This window comes from Mustelus asterias, chromosome 13, assembly GCF_964213995.1.
Source record: "Mustelus asterias chromosome 13, sMusAst1.hap1.1, whole genome shotgun sequence".
NCBI classification, from domain to species: domain Eukaryota; kingdom Metazoa; phylum Chordata; class Chondrichthyes; order Carcharhiniformes; family Triakidae; genus Mustelus; species Mustelus asterias.
The window spans coordinates 667,170-682,432 of NC_135813.1; the positions used below are offsets into that span (position 1 = coordinate 667,170).

Here is a 15,263-nt window from a genome sequence, read left to right on the forward strand (position 1 = left end):
GTCCCAGTTTATCCAGCCTCTCCTTATAACTCAAACCAAGTCCCGGTAGCATCCTAGTAAATCTTTTCTGGACTCTTTCTAGTTTGATAATATCCTTTCTATAATAGGGTGACCAGAACTGTACACAAATGGGGGTATGTGCGCTGCCTCTGGACTTCCTAAAGTCCACAATGAGTTCTTTGGTGATCTTAGTGTTGAGGACCAGGTTGTTTCCAGCACTCCACATCACCAGATGATGGACCTCTTCCCTGATCACTCGTTATTAGTGATCAGGCCTATCACAGAGTGTTATCCGTGAACTTGATGATGGTATTGGTGTCACGGATAGGCACACAGTCATAGGTGAAGAGGGAGTAGAGAATACATCCTTGTGGAGCCCAGGTGCTCAGGGTTAGGGAAGGGGAGAACATAGAACATAGAAAGCCACAGCACAAACAGGCCCTTCGGCCCACAAGTTGCGCCGATCACATCCCCACCTCTAGGCCTATCTATAGCCCTCAATCCCATTAAATCCCATGTACTCATCCAGAAGTCTCTTAAAAGACCCCAACGAGTTTGCCTCCACCACCACCGACGTCAGCCGATTCCACTCACCCACCACCCTCTGAGTGAAAAACTTACCCCTGACATCCCCCCTGTACCTACCCCCCAGCACCTTAAACCTGTGTCCTCTCGTAGCAACCATTTCAGCCCTTGGAAATAGCCTCTGAGAGTCTACCCTATCCAGACCTCTCAACATCTTGTAAACCTCTATCAGGTCACCTCTCATCCTTCGTCTCTCCAGGGAGAAGAGACCAAGCTCCCTCAACCTATCCTCATAAGGCATGCCCCCCAATCCAGGCAACATCCTTGTAAATCTCCTCTGCACCCTTTCAATGGCTTCAACATCTTTCCTGTAATGAGGTGACCAGAACTGCGTGCAGTACTCCAAGTGGGGTCTAACCAGGGTCCTATAAAGCTGCAGCATTATCTCCCGACTCCTAAACTCAATCCCTCGATTAATGAAGGCCAGTACGCCGTACGCCTTCTTGACCGCATCCTCCACCTGCGAGGCCGATTTAAGAGTCCTATGGACCCGGACCCCAAGGTCCTTCTGATCCTCTACACTGCTAAGAATGGTACCCTTCATATTATACTGCTGCTTCATCCCATTGGATCTGCCAAAATGGATCACCACACACTTATCCGGGTTGAAGTCCATCTGCCACTTCTCCGCCCAGTCTTGCATTCTATCTATGTCTCGCTGCAACTTCTGACATCCCTCCAAACTATCCACAACACCACCTGACGTAACAGACTGGAGCCTGTTGGTTAGGAAGTCCAGGGTCCAGTTACAGAGAGAGGGGTTGACTCCTAGGGTATGGAGTTTATGGACAAGCTTGGTGGGGATGATGTTGTTAAATGCTGAGCTGTAGTCAATGAACAGCATTCTAACATAGGCGTCCTTACCTTCCAAATGGGTCAGAGCGGAGTGAAGAGTAGTGGAAACAGCATCTTCCATTGCCCTGTTTGCACGATAGGCAAACTGGTGCTGGTCACCAACTGGTTACATTTGGCATTCCTGATGCCATTTTCAGATTAAATCTGTCTGCATTGTAGGCCGCTACGTCGCATATTTTCAGCAGCGAACGGACCTCCCAGTTCACCCAAGACTTTTGGTTGGAGAATGTCTGAATGTTCTTGTGGGTTATGACATTCTCTACACACACATTTATGTAGAGTAAAACTGTGGATCCATATTCCTCAATGTCTGAGAGTCCAGTGTGGCTTCCCGAGTAAACCTATTCCAATCAGTGCACTCAAAGCAGTCCCAGAGTTTGTCGCCGGCCCCTCTGGTCATACTTTGACTGTCCTGACTCGTTTAATGAAAGGTTTGCATGCAGGGACTAGAAACAAAGAAAAGTGGTCCAATTGCCTGGGGTGGGGGCAGAGCATGGCCTTATTCTTCTGCCATGTTAGTATAAACATGGTGCAGATGGAGAACTATTGAAAGAACATCTCACAACAGGAGGTAAAGATCAAGCAGTGGTAGTTCAGAACGAGATATCGGGCGGGATAGGGGCATAGCTTGACAAGGTCTCAGAATAGGGGTAAGGCTACGAATGCTACTAGGAGTAGAAGCCCTCATGAGGTTTTGGTGGCTTCCAATAAATGAGATGAAAAAGTTATAAAAGATGCTAAAGAGCAAGAACTGCATAGTTGGAGTAAATTTGGGGTATACACGGAGGCACCAGTTAGGGGATAAAGAGCTCTATCTCAGATGGGTTTACATTGAAAAGGTGCTTCCTGATGGAAGTTATAAGGCAAAGGCCAGGCTTGTGGCAAAGGGATTTGAAGAAAATTTAGGAGACCAGGAGATAAGGGTGGATTCATCCACAGCAGGAAAGGTTATTTTAAAGATCTTCTTGGCTCTCTTAGCTACAAAGGCCTGGGAATGCAAATCTATAGATATTATAGCTGTCTTTTTGAAGGGGCATCAGCTTCAGAGAGAATCTTTCTCCGTCCTCCTAAAGAAGCAGCTAACACAGAAGGAGTACTCTAGAAGTCAAATAAATGTGTATATGGGCTAAATGATGTCTCTAGAGTTTGGTATTTTTCATAAGGTCAGTTTTGTTAAAGTTAGGCTGTTGCCAGTTGAAAGCAGATCCTGTGATGTTTTACTGGCACTATGGAGGAAAGCTTTCTGGTAACTTTATGATGGATATTGATGATTTTTGTGGGGTGGTGGTAGTGATTTCTGGGCTGAGGAAGGAATTCAGGGTTGGAAGTCAGGCTTCAGGGGCTTTCAAATATATTGGCCTGGAAATCGGACAGACTGAGTCAAGTGTCACTTTACATCAGCAATCTTATTTGGAGAGTATCAGCCCAATAGCAATCAGTCATGGCCGGGCTTCACAACAGGATGCGGTGGTTTCTAAGACGGAAAAGGAGGAACTCCGAAGTTTGATTGGACAACTGAATTGGCTGGGCAGACAGACGAGACCGGACGCTAGTTTTGATGTCCTAGAGTTGAGGACAGAAAGGAATGATCCTACGGTGGAAGACATAATGAGAGCAAACAAAACGTTGGCCAAACTAAAAATGCAGGAGTGTGTTTTTGAGATTCCCGTTTTTGGGTGATCATAGGCACCTGAAACTCGTAGTTTACAGTGACGCATCCTATGCCAATTTGTGTGATGGGTTTTCAAGTGTGGGGGGTTTTATAATCTTTTGGGAGAAAATGGTAAGTGTTGCCCTCTTGTATGAAAAACAAAAGAAAATGAGAGTGGTTAAAAGCACATTGGCTGCTGAGGCACTAAGCTTTGTACAGGCAGTGGATATGGCTTTTTCATATCCCAGATACTGCCAGAAATGTTGAGGTTAGGGGATTTGGATAAAATGCCCATTGAGTGTCACATTGACAAGTCACTTTGGGGAAAATGTGCACTCCACAAAGTGTAAACGGGAAAAGGTTATGGATAGACATAGCCAGTATAAAGCAAATGTTGGACAAGGGGGAAATATCAAATAAAATGGGTTGATAGTAGTTATCAATTGTCTGATTGCTTTACAAAAAGAGAGGCTAGTTCAAAGATATTTTTGGACATTGTTAAACAAGGTCATATCTTTCTATAAATATATTTTAAAAATGGAAAAGGTGTAGCCCAGTGTGTTTTTGTGTTTTCCATAGAGACAAATTTATCAAAACTTTTTAAGGGAGGGGTGTCTGTTAGGAATGGGTTAACTGCCAACTCCCACGTTAGACCTAATTTGTAAGTAAATTGTTTATAGAATCATAGAAACCCTACAGTGCAGAAGGAGGCCATTCGGCCCATCGAGTCTGCACCGACCACAATCCCACCCAGGCCCTATCCCCACATATTCACCCGCTAATCCCTCTAACCTACGCATCCCAGGACTCTAAGGGGCAATTTTTAAACCTGGCCAATCAACCTAACCCGCACATCTTTGGACTGTGGGAGGAAACCGGAGCACCCGGAGGAAACCCACGCAGACACGAGGAGAATGTGCAAACTCCACACAGACAGTGACCCGAGCCGGGAATCGAACCCGGGACCCTGGAGCTGTGAAGCAGCAGTGCTAACCACTGTGCTACCGTGCCGCCGTTTAATAGTCCTCATCGGGATATATAAAGAGGCTGCAGGTGGCACAGGGTGTTGGAGGTGTGTACGTGGAGTTGAATCAGAAAGTAAAGGGAGTTTAATGAAGAAGCAGGAATTGTGTTTCTTTATATGGGGAGGCAGTGGCCTAGTGGTATTGTCACTGGACTAGTAATCCAGAGACTCAGCTAATGTTCTGGGGACCCGGGTTCGAATCCCGTCACGGCAGATGGTAGAATTTGAATTCAATTTTTTCTGAGCTGTAATTTTCTATGGTTCTATTCCAAGTGCAGGTCAGTGGGACTAGGCATAAAATGGTTCGGCACAGACAAGAAGGGCCAAAAGGCCTATTTCTGAGCTGTAATTTTCTATGGTTCTATGGTACTGAACTGCAACTGAGAGACTCGAACACTGCCCGCCAACAAGCAGGTTCAATGCTGATTGAAAGGAATGTACTAACGTAGATTATCAGATTAACTTACTTAGATAATGTAAAACAACACAGTTAAAATCTAGAGAATGGTGTAGCCGCTGAACTATCTCGTCTAGACTCTGCTTGCAGGTTCCTCTTTGGTAAATAGATGTGGCTGAACATTGAGTCAATAAAAGTTGGATGTGAATAGTAAATTTATATAGCTTGGGAAAATCAACTTGGTGCACTTTGCAAGGAGTCTGTCAGATCCCTGCATCTAGATTTATCATGATGTGGAGATGCCGGCGTTGGACTGGGGTAAACACAGTAAGAAGTTTAACAACACCAGGTTAAAGTCCAACAGGTTTATTTGGTAGCAAAAGCCACACAAGCTTTCGGAGCTCCAAGCCCCTTCAGGTGAACAGAATTCCCACTCACCTGAAGAAGGGGCTTGGAGCTCCGAAAGCTTGTCTAGATTTATCCACAGAGTTAGTGCTGGCATTAAAGGAGTGAGAGATCATAGCCACTGTGACTAGATCAGGAGGTTACTCGATATTGCAGCAAACTTCTCTTTGTAGTTTTTGAATCTGACTGACAACTAGGCCCATAGCAAATTTACACAAGAAACTCTGTCTAGATAGTGAGCCTTTCCTCAGGGTACATGAGTTTATATGCTGCAACCCATCAGTGATGTTGTTCCTGGAATCTGCTTTTTCATTATTTGCTGTTCATGTCAGAGCTTCTGCTGTCTAGAGATTATACAGCAATAAAACAGCTTTGATATTATGTACAAAGTTAAAAAATCTACAGTAATATCAAACTGTTTAAAGCAGAAATCTGTCTAGCCAGATTTATTAGGTACAATGGTGTATATCAGTAATTTGGGAGTTTCAACATCAAATCGGTCAGAAAACTTTTCAACTGTTTTTTTTAAAAAAAAAACATTATCTGTTGGGCCAGGATCTGAAAAGAGCTTTTGGAATATCAGTCATACTACATGATGAAAAACAGTGCATCTGTCTGATATTTAAGTGATCTTCTGTTTCTCTAAAGCTGGGTATTTTTATTACATTCTCTCTGTTTCTAGCCAGCTGAAGCTCTGCTTGTAACGAATCTTGGAATTCTTCTTGAACAGCAGGACAGGTAGGTTTGTAACATACTTGTTTGTGCAGTGCTTTGTTCCTATTTACTTTGCACAGGTCTAATTTATTTTTCCATTCATTTTTTTTTCAGAAATAGACTGAAGCTGCTAAGAAAAGGCCTTGGACTGAGTGCTGCTGATATGTACAGATGGAAACTGTCATCTCATGAACCCTGCAGTTCCACCTGCACAACAGGTACCCTGTATGTTTTTTGTATTAATACTGTAGAATTGCAACTTGGTGTGATTTAAAGATTACAATGTAGTACATCTGGATAAGTATGCCTTTAAAAGAGCAAGGACTGGTTTACAAGAAACCTCAGTTGACAAAGAAACTGAAATGTAGTCATTTGTTATTTTATGCAACCAACCCACTACCTCCCACCTAAACATCTTCCAAAACTTCAAGCACTGCGACTGAGTATTGGGGTAAAAAATACATTGCTTCAGAAAGGGAAACATGTCTGTCACAGCTCTGAATCCTCTCATGTTGTAATATTTTGCTACCTGGTTTAAGGCTTTGCTTGGTAGATAGCTGCTTGATCTGTCAGAAGGTTGTGGGTAAATGCCTGCTCCAGAGACTTTTTGTATTGAATTAGAAATTAGGGGTTTCTCCTGATGGACCAGAAGTAATTTCAGATAGATACTTAAATGGGATTTTGCCAAAATTATGGGAATCAATTGGAAGAGTTCCTAAGAAAATTTCAAGCTTTGGAACATTTGAGGTTGTCAGTGTAATTTAATTGCAAGTTTTTTTTGCATTGTCCACAGTTTCAGATACTTAAGTGCAACATAACCCATCAAATTGTACCTTCACCAAATCCGTTAGCAGGAACAGCCTGCTAACTTTCTGCTCAATTCCGAATGGAAAGAACATTTTCACCTCCAAGTGATGATATTTGTGTGGAATGATCAGTCAATCCCTTTGTACAAATGATCATTGGAATATTGGATGCTCTGAAGTAACAGCATAATTAAAATGAGAAGGCATGTCATTTCTGAATAATTTACATTTACAAATTAATTCAGTCTTTTCATGCGGTTAGGCATCCAATGTAATTGATCACACACTAGTATATTTAGTTCATAAATGTATCACCTCATGATAGAGATATATATATATATAATATATATATATATATATATATATATATATATATATATATAGCAGGGTCAGATCATTGGTGCATGTAAAAATGCACTTCAACCTGACTGATATTGGTGGCCCAACCTGTCCCTTGTTATTATGTGTAATAAAATGTTAGAACAAATGGAGAAACATAACTTCGCTGAGTACCAACAAAGTCAGTTGATTATCTGCTTCGTGATGTTGAGATCAAGGGAACTCTTGTGAGTAGTTTCAGTCAACAAAATATTCATCCTACCGTACTGGGATGACCAGGATGTAAACAGTAAACTAGATAATAGAGTTATCTTGACTTAATAGAGGCATACAAGATGATCAGAGGATTAGATAGGGTGGATAGTGAGAGCCTTTTTCCTCGGATGGTGATGGCTAGCACGAGGGGACATAGCTTTAAATTGAGGGGTGAGAGATATAGGACAGATGTTAGAGGTAGGTTCTTTACTCAGAGAGTAGTAAGGGCGTGGAATGCCCTGCCTGCAGCAGTAGTGGACTCGTCAACATTAAGAGCATTCAAATGGTTATTGGATAAACCTTAGGGGCGGCGCGGTAGCACAGTGGTTAGCACTGCTGCTTCACAGCTCCAGGGTCCCGGGTTCGATTCCCAGCTCGGGTCACTGTCTGTGTGGAGTTTGCACATTCTCCTCGTGTCTGCGTGGGTTTACTCCGGGTGCTCCGGTTTCCTCCCACAGTCCAAAGACGGGTTAGGTTGATTGGCCAGGTTAAAAATTGCCCCTTAGAGTCCTGATGTGTAGGTTACAGGGACTAGTGGGTAAAGATGTGGGGGTAGGGCCTGGGTGGGATTGTGGTCGGTGCAGACTCGATGGGCCGAATGACCTCCTTCTGCACTGTAGGGTTTCTATTCTTCTATTCTATTAAACATGTGGATGATATTGGAATAGTGTAGATTAGGGGGGCTTTAGATTGGTTCCACTGGTCGGCGCAACATCGAGGGCCGAAGGGCCTGTACTGCGCTGTAATGTTCTATGTTCTAGATAAGGGGGAGCTGTGAAATAGAAGGTATTTGGATTTCCAAAATGCATTTGATAACATGAAACACAAGATTTTATTACTGAAAATTAGGGATTAGACGCAAAATGTTAGCATGGAATAAAGATCGGTTAACTGACAGAAAACAGCAGGAATAAACAGATTAGGCAGAATTGTCCCATCTGGGACTATTTCCCAGGGCGTGGACAGGGAGCCTTTTCCATTGCAGAGGGCAGCAGAAAACCATGCCCTATCTTCCAACCCCAGTGAAATAAATGTTTTTATGCCGTATTTGGTGGTGGGGCAGGCCTGATTAGAACATAGAACATAGAACAGTACAGCACAGAACAGGCCCTTCGGCCCACGATGTTGTGCCGAGCTTTATCTGAAACCAAGATCAAGCTATCCCACTCCCTATCATCCTGGTGTGCTCCATGTGCCTATCCAATAACCGCTTAAATGTTTCTAAAGTGTCTGACTCCACTATCACTGCAGGCAGTCCATTCCACACCCCAACCACTCTCTGCATAAAGAACCTACCTCTGATATCCGTCCTGTATCTCCCACCACGAACCCTATAGTTATGCCCCCTTGTAATAGCTCCATCCACCCGAGGAAATAGTCTTTGAACGTTCACTCTATCTATCCCCTTCATCATTTTATACACCTCTATTAAGTCTCCCCTCAGCCTCCTCCGCTTCAGAGAGAACAGCCCTAGCTCCCTCAACCTTTCCTCATATGACCTACCCTCCAAACCAGGCAGCATCCTTGTAAATCTCCTCTGCACTCCTTCCAGCGCTTCCAGAACTGCACACAATATTCCAAATGTGGTCTCACCAAGGTCCTGTACAGTTGCAGCATAACCCCACGGCTCTTAAACTCCAACCCCCTGTTAATAAAAGCTAACACACTATAGGCCTTCTTCACAGCTCTATCCACTTGACTGGCAACCTTTAGAGATCTGTGGATATGGACCCCAAGACCTCTCTGTTCCTCCACAGTCTTCAGAACCCTACCTTTGACCCTGTAATCCACATTTAAATTAGTCCTACCAAAATGAATCACCTCACATTTATCAGGGTTAAACTCCATTTGCCATTTTTCAGCCCAGCTTTGCATCCTATCTATGTCTCTTTGCAGCCTACAACAGCCCTCCACCTCATCCACTACTCCACCAATCTTGGTGTCATCAGCAAATTTACTGATCCACCCTTCAGCCCCCTCCTCTAAGTCATTAATAAAAATCACAAAGAGCAGAGGACCAAGCACTGATCCCTGCGGCACACCGCTAGCAACCTGCCTCCAATCCGAAAATTTTCCATCGACCACCACCCTCTGTCTTCGGTCAGACAGCCAGTTGCCTATCCAATCGGCCAACTTTCCCTCTATCCCACACCTCCTCACTTTCATCATAAGCCGACCATGGGGGACCTTATCAAACGCCTTACTAAAATCCATGTATATGACATCAACTGCACACTTCCTGCTATTATCCGGGTGCCATATTTAAAAGGTGCCCAACATCACTGACCCACTGGCGAAGGTAGAAGATGGATGCCCAGGAAAATACCGAGGCTGGAAGATGGACCTCTCTGATGACACTAAAGGTGGAAAATCCATCTGATAAATGCTCCCCCACTCACTACTGTGATGTTGCAGGGTCCAGGGCCGCTGACTGCCTCCATCCCATGGAGGCAGCCCCAGGCATTGTTCAGGTAGGTTCCAAAGTCTGCATGCCACGTTATACCCCATGTTCTGGATCAGAATTTTATCCCGCTGGTGTCGTGGAGAATCTGGCTGCCTGCCATGGAACCTGTTGGCAGAGGCATTGGAGATTTCTGCCCATTATTTTACAGTAGACAGCCTGCACTTCAGGGAGACCACAAGAACCAGTGACTGAGCCTCGGCTATTTACAGTCCAGATCAATGGATTGATTAAAGAGACAAAGTGTAATATATTAAACTTTTCTAATTATAATATAAGGTAGGAGAATACAAAGAGGCTGCAAATTGCTAGAAACATGTTAAGTGAGTGAGTAAGAACATGACAGATCAATTATAATGTGCGGAAGTGTGGATTTACCAACTTCGGGAGGAAAACTAGAAACTATAAAAATGAAGGAGCAATGGAGTCCCTGGAGAGATCACATTTCCCCATTTTTTATTTCCACACCTCTTGTGGTGACATCAAGATTCACGTCTGCAAACGGCAAGAACTTCATTTTAATGGATATCGATGCATTTATGTATAGTTAACCAGCCCCCTCCTATTGAATATTCAAACCTCGCCAATGTGACATAATATTGGCAAAGTTTACAACAGGTTTTGAAAGATGAGATTCAGTCAAGAGGATCCCCTGGGGCGCAAAGATTATAGCCCCCAGAGGACATGGCTAGGCAGTGTCCTGGCACAGTGCCAACCTGTGCCAAGGGGCAGTGCCAGGAGTGGGTCCTTGTGGAGCCCCTTGGAAGTGGGGGGGGACAGTGAGGGAGGAACTTGCAGGCACGGTGGGCAGAGCAGGCAGTTGGGGGGGGAGTGGGGCAGGGCATCGGCACTACGTCTGCAGTGGTGAGGGGGGAAGCCCCCGAATGTGCAGGAGTAGGAGCGAGTTCAGTGCTGATCGGAGCACCCTTTAAAGATGGCACCCAATCTGTGCAGCCGGCCTTGCTGTAAACCCTGCTCACTATTTTTGAGAGAGGCTCAAGATCCGGTGTGAAAACTGGGCTGTGCAGCTGGAGAGCTTCCTGCTGCTTTTCAGTCTGAGCCTAAAACTTTAAAAATAAAATGAGGTAAGATTCCATCCTGTCAATCAAATATCTTGTAATCCGATTGTAAAATACTGAAATTAATCCATAGCTAAATAGCCAGATGTTGTAATTTCTATCCTTATCCATGGGACAATTAAAATAGAAATTCTGTCACATCTAATATGTTCCTATTCAAACAATTGTTTAACTGTACAGGAGTATCCACATCTTATGCATTGTGTGTTCGTTATGATGGCATTGAAGTTGATGATGCATATTGTGATTCTGTGACTCGGCCAGAGCCAGTTCGTGAGTTTTGTATCGGAAGAGAATGTCAACCCAGGTAAGTGATTTTCATTTTATAGTTCCTTTCCTAGAACTGTTTATTAAAACAGGTTAATTTAGACAAATGCGAGGTGATGCATTTTGGTAGATTGAACCAGGGCAGGACTTACTCAGTTAATGGTAGGGTGTTGGGGAGAGTTACAGAACAAAGAGATCTAGGGACACATGTTCATAGCTCCTTGAAAGTGGAGTCACAGGTGGACAGAGTGGTGAAGAAGGCATTCGGCATGCTTGGTTTCATCGGTCAGAACATTGAATACAGGAGTTGGGATATCTTGTTGAAGTTGTACAAGACATTGGTAAGGCCACACTTGGAATACTGTGCAATTCTGGTCACCATATTATAGAAAGGATATTATTAAACTAGAAAGCTTACAGAAAAGATTTACTAGGATGCTACCGGGACTTGATGGATTGAGTTATAAAGAGAGGCTGAATAGACTGGGACTTTTTTCTCTGGAGTGTAGGAGGCTGAGGGGTGACCTCATAGAGGTCTATAAAATAATGAGGGGCATAGACAAGGTAGATAGTCAATATATTTTCCCAAAGGTAGGGGAGTCTAAAACTAGAGGGCATAGGTTTAAGGTGAGAGGGGAGAGATACAAAAGTGTCCAGAGGGGCAATTTTTTCACATAGAGGGTGGTGAGTGTCTGGAACAAGCTGCCAGAGGTAGTAGTAGAGGCGGGTACAATTTTATCTTTTAAAAAGCATTTAGATAGTTACATGGGTACGATGGGTATAGAGCGATATGGGCCAAATGCAGGCAATTGGGATTAGCTTAGGGGTTTTTAAAACAAAAGGGCGGCATGGACAAGTTGGGCCGAAGGGCCTGTTTCCATGCTGTAAACCTCTATGACTCTAATTCTCAAAGTATATTTGTAGCTCTTGTGCATTAAATATTGATTTGCAACAAACTTAGTGGCATATCGTGCTAAGTAGAATGTGACCATAATGTGATAGGACTCTTTGTCAAGGTGGATAATGAGGTAGTTGATTCTGAGACCAGGGTCCTGGATCTCAAAGGTAACTATGATGGTATGAGACCTGAATTGGCCTTAATGGACTGGGGAAAAACTACTCAAAGGAAGGACCGTGGACAAGCAATGGCAGGCATTTAAGGAACAAATAGGTGAACTCCAGAAGTTGTTTATCCCTGTTTGGTGCAAGAGTCGTAAGGGAATTGTTGCTTAAACCATGGTTTACAAGGAAAATTAGAGGTAGTATTAGGTTCAAATAAGAAGCGTGCAAATTGACAAGAGAAAGCAATAGACTTGAGGTTTGGGAGCAGTTTAAAATTCAGCAAAGGACGACCAAGGGATTGATTTAAGAAGGGGAAAATGAAGTATGAAAGTAAGCTAGCAGGGAACATAAAAACTGACTAAAGGTTTCTATAGGTATGTAAAGAGAAAAAGATTGACAAAAATGAATGCAGACCCCTTACAGTCAGAAAAGGAAAACAAAAAAATGGCTAAGGAACTAAATTCGTACTTTATACATGACTTCCTTCGTGAAGACAGAAGTAAAGTACCATTGTTCCACTGGAGCAAGCTGAGAGGGAGTGATTGGAGGCAGCAGTGCTGGTGAGAGATTAATTGAATTGTTTATTTATTTAATTAGTCAGCTAGTGTGTGTTTTTTTTTGGCCTTTACTTTTGCAGTAGAATTTTAAGTTTAAAGTGAAAACTGGAAGTGGGCTGCTAAGGAGTCTGGGAAGGGTTTTTTAAGCACGTGAAGTATAAAAGGTAGGCTGCAGTATACAGCGGGCAGCGTCGGGAGCGGGCAGCTTAGTGAGTGGGAAGCAGAGTGTGAGCTATAAGGCTTTGGCTCACAGGGCTTAGGCAGAAAGGGCGAGCAGGGGTGAGTTTAAATTCATTTTTGCACTTTCTACCTGGTACTGGCAAGGTATCTAGAGGGGATGGGTGTGCAAGCAGTGCTATGTTCCTCTTGCACTATGTTTGAGGTGAGGGACGACGACAGTGTCCCTGCTGATTACACCTGTGGGAAGTGCACCCATCTGCAGCTCCTCCAAAACCGTGTTAGGGAACTGGAGCTGGAGTTGGATGAACTTAGGATCATTAGGGACGCAGAGGTGGCCATAGACAGAAGCTTTAGGAATACAGTTACTCCGAGGAATGAAAACAGATGGGTGACGGTGAAAGGGGCTGGGAGGAAGCAGTCCGTGCAGGGATCCCCGGTGGTCGTTCCCCTTAGCAACAAGTATTCCGCTTTGGATACGGTTGAGGGGGATGACATACCAGTGGTGAGCCGCAGCGAGAGGATCTCCAGCACTGTGTCTGTCTCTGTGGCTCGGGAGGGTAAGGGGCAGAGCGGGAGGGCAATAGTTATTGGGGACTCGCTAGTTAGAGGGATAGATAGGAGGTTCTGTGGCAGCAAAAGAGACTCACGGATGGTATGTTGCCTACCGGATGCCAAGGTCCGTGACGTCTCAGACCGTGTTTTCCGGATTCTTAAGGGGGAGGGGAAACAGTCACAAGTCGTGGTACACATTGGTACCAATGACATAGGTAAGCGAAGGGACAGGGATTTAAAGCAGGAATTTCTGGAGCTGGGCTGGAAGCTGAGAGCCAAGACAAAACATGTGGTCATCTCTGGTACGTTGCCGGTGCCACGTGATAGTGAGTTGAGGAACAGGGAGAGAGTGCAGTTAAACATGTGGTTGCAGGGATGGTGTAGGAGGGAGGGTTTCAGATACGTGGATAATTGGAACACATTCTGGGGAAGGTGGGACCTGTATAAACAGGACGGGGTGCACCTGAACCAGAGGGGCACCAATATCCTAGGAGGGAAATTTGTTACGGCTCTTCAGGGGGGTTTAAACTAATTTGTCAGGGGAGTGGGAAAAGGAATTGTAGTCCAGAAGTCAGTGAGGGTGGTGAGGTATTGGGGAAGGTATCAGGGTCAAGGGTGGGTACTGGTAGACAGGAAGGTGGGTTGAAGTGTGTCTACTTCAATGCAAGGAGCATCCGGAACAAGGTAGATGAACTTGGGGCGTGGATTGGTACTTGGGACTACGATGTTGTGGCCATTACGGAGACATGGGTAGAACAAGGACAGGAATGGCTGTTGGACGTTCCGGGGTATAGTTGTTTCACTAAGTGTAGGGAAGCTGGTAAAAGAGGTGGAGGAGTGGCATTATTAATCAAGGATAGTTTAACGGCTGCGGAAAGGCACTTCGAGCGGGATCTGCACACTGAGGTAATATGGGCTGAGGTTAGAAATAGGAGAGGAGCGGTCAAGTTGTTAGGAGTTTACTATAGGCCCCCAAATAGTAATAGAGATGTGGAGGAAGAAATTGCTAAGCAGATTATGGATATGTGTGGGGGTCACAGGGTAGTTGTCATGGGGGACTTTAACTTTCCAAATATTGATTGGAGCCTTTGTAGGTCAAATAGTTCGGATGGGGCAGTTTTTGTGCAGTGTGTGCAGGAGGGTTTCCTGACACAATATGTGGATAGGCCGACAAGAGGTGAGGCCACATTGGATTTGGTACTGGGAAATGAACCGGGCCAAGTGTTAGATTTGGTTGTGGGAGAGAACTTTGGAGATAGTGACCACAATTCGGTGTCTTTTGTTATTGCAATGGAGAGGGATAGGGCCGTATGGCAGGGCAAGGTTTACAATTGGGGGAGAGGTAATTATGATACGATTAGGCAAGAATTAGGGGGCATAAGTTGGGAACAGAAACTGTCAGAGAAAGGAACTAATGAAAAGTGGAACTTTTTCAAGGAACAAATACTGGATGTCCTTGATAGGTATGTCCCTGTCAGGCAGGGAGGAAATGGCCGAGTGAGGGAACCATGGTTCACGAAAGAGGTGGAATGTCTTGTGAAAAGGAAGAGGGAAGCTTATGTAGGGATGAGGAAACAAGGTTCAGATGGCTCGATTGAGGGTTACAAGTTAGCAAGGAATGACCTGAAAAAGGGGCTTAGGAGAGCTAGGAGGGGACATGAGAAGTCCTTGGCGGGTCGGATCAAGGAAAACCCCAAGGCTTTTTACTCTTATGTGAGGAATAAAAGAATGACCAGGGTGAGGTTAGGGCCGGTCAAGGACAGTAGTGGGAACTTGTGTATGGAGTCAGTAGAGATGGGCGAGGTGATGAATGAATACTTTTCTTCAGTGTTCACCCAGGAGAGGGGCCATGTTTTTGAGGAAGAGAAGGTGTTAAAGGCTAATAGGCTGGAGGAAATAGATGTTCGGAGGGAGGATGTACTGGCAGTTTTGAATAAACTGAAGGTCGATAAGTCCCCTGGGCCTGATGAAATGTATCCTAGGATTGTTTGGGAGGCAAGGGATGAGATTGCAGAGCCTTTGGCTTTGATCTTTGGGTCCTCGCTGTCCACGGGGATGGTGCCAGAAGACTGGA

At 44.5% G+C, this 15,263-nt stretch overlaps 1 protein-coding gene across 1 annotated transcript in view; it reads left to right on the forward strand.

The window, feature by feature from the left end:
• ttc16 (tetratricopeptide repeat domain 16) overlaps positions 1 to 15,263 on the forward strand; it is a 183,780-nt gene that overhangs the window by 111,035 nt on the left and 57,482 nt on the right. The window contains exons 12-13 of the mRNA XM_078226122.1: positions 5,746 to 5,849; positions 10,752 to 10,878. Of these exons, the coding sequence (XP_078082248.1) occupies positions 5,746 to 5,849; positions 10,752 to 10,878 (231 nt within the window). The remainder of the gene's footprint in view (positions 1 to 5,745; positions 5,850 to 10,751; positions 10,879 to 15,263) is intronic.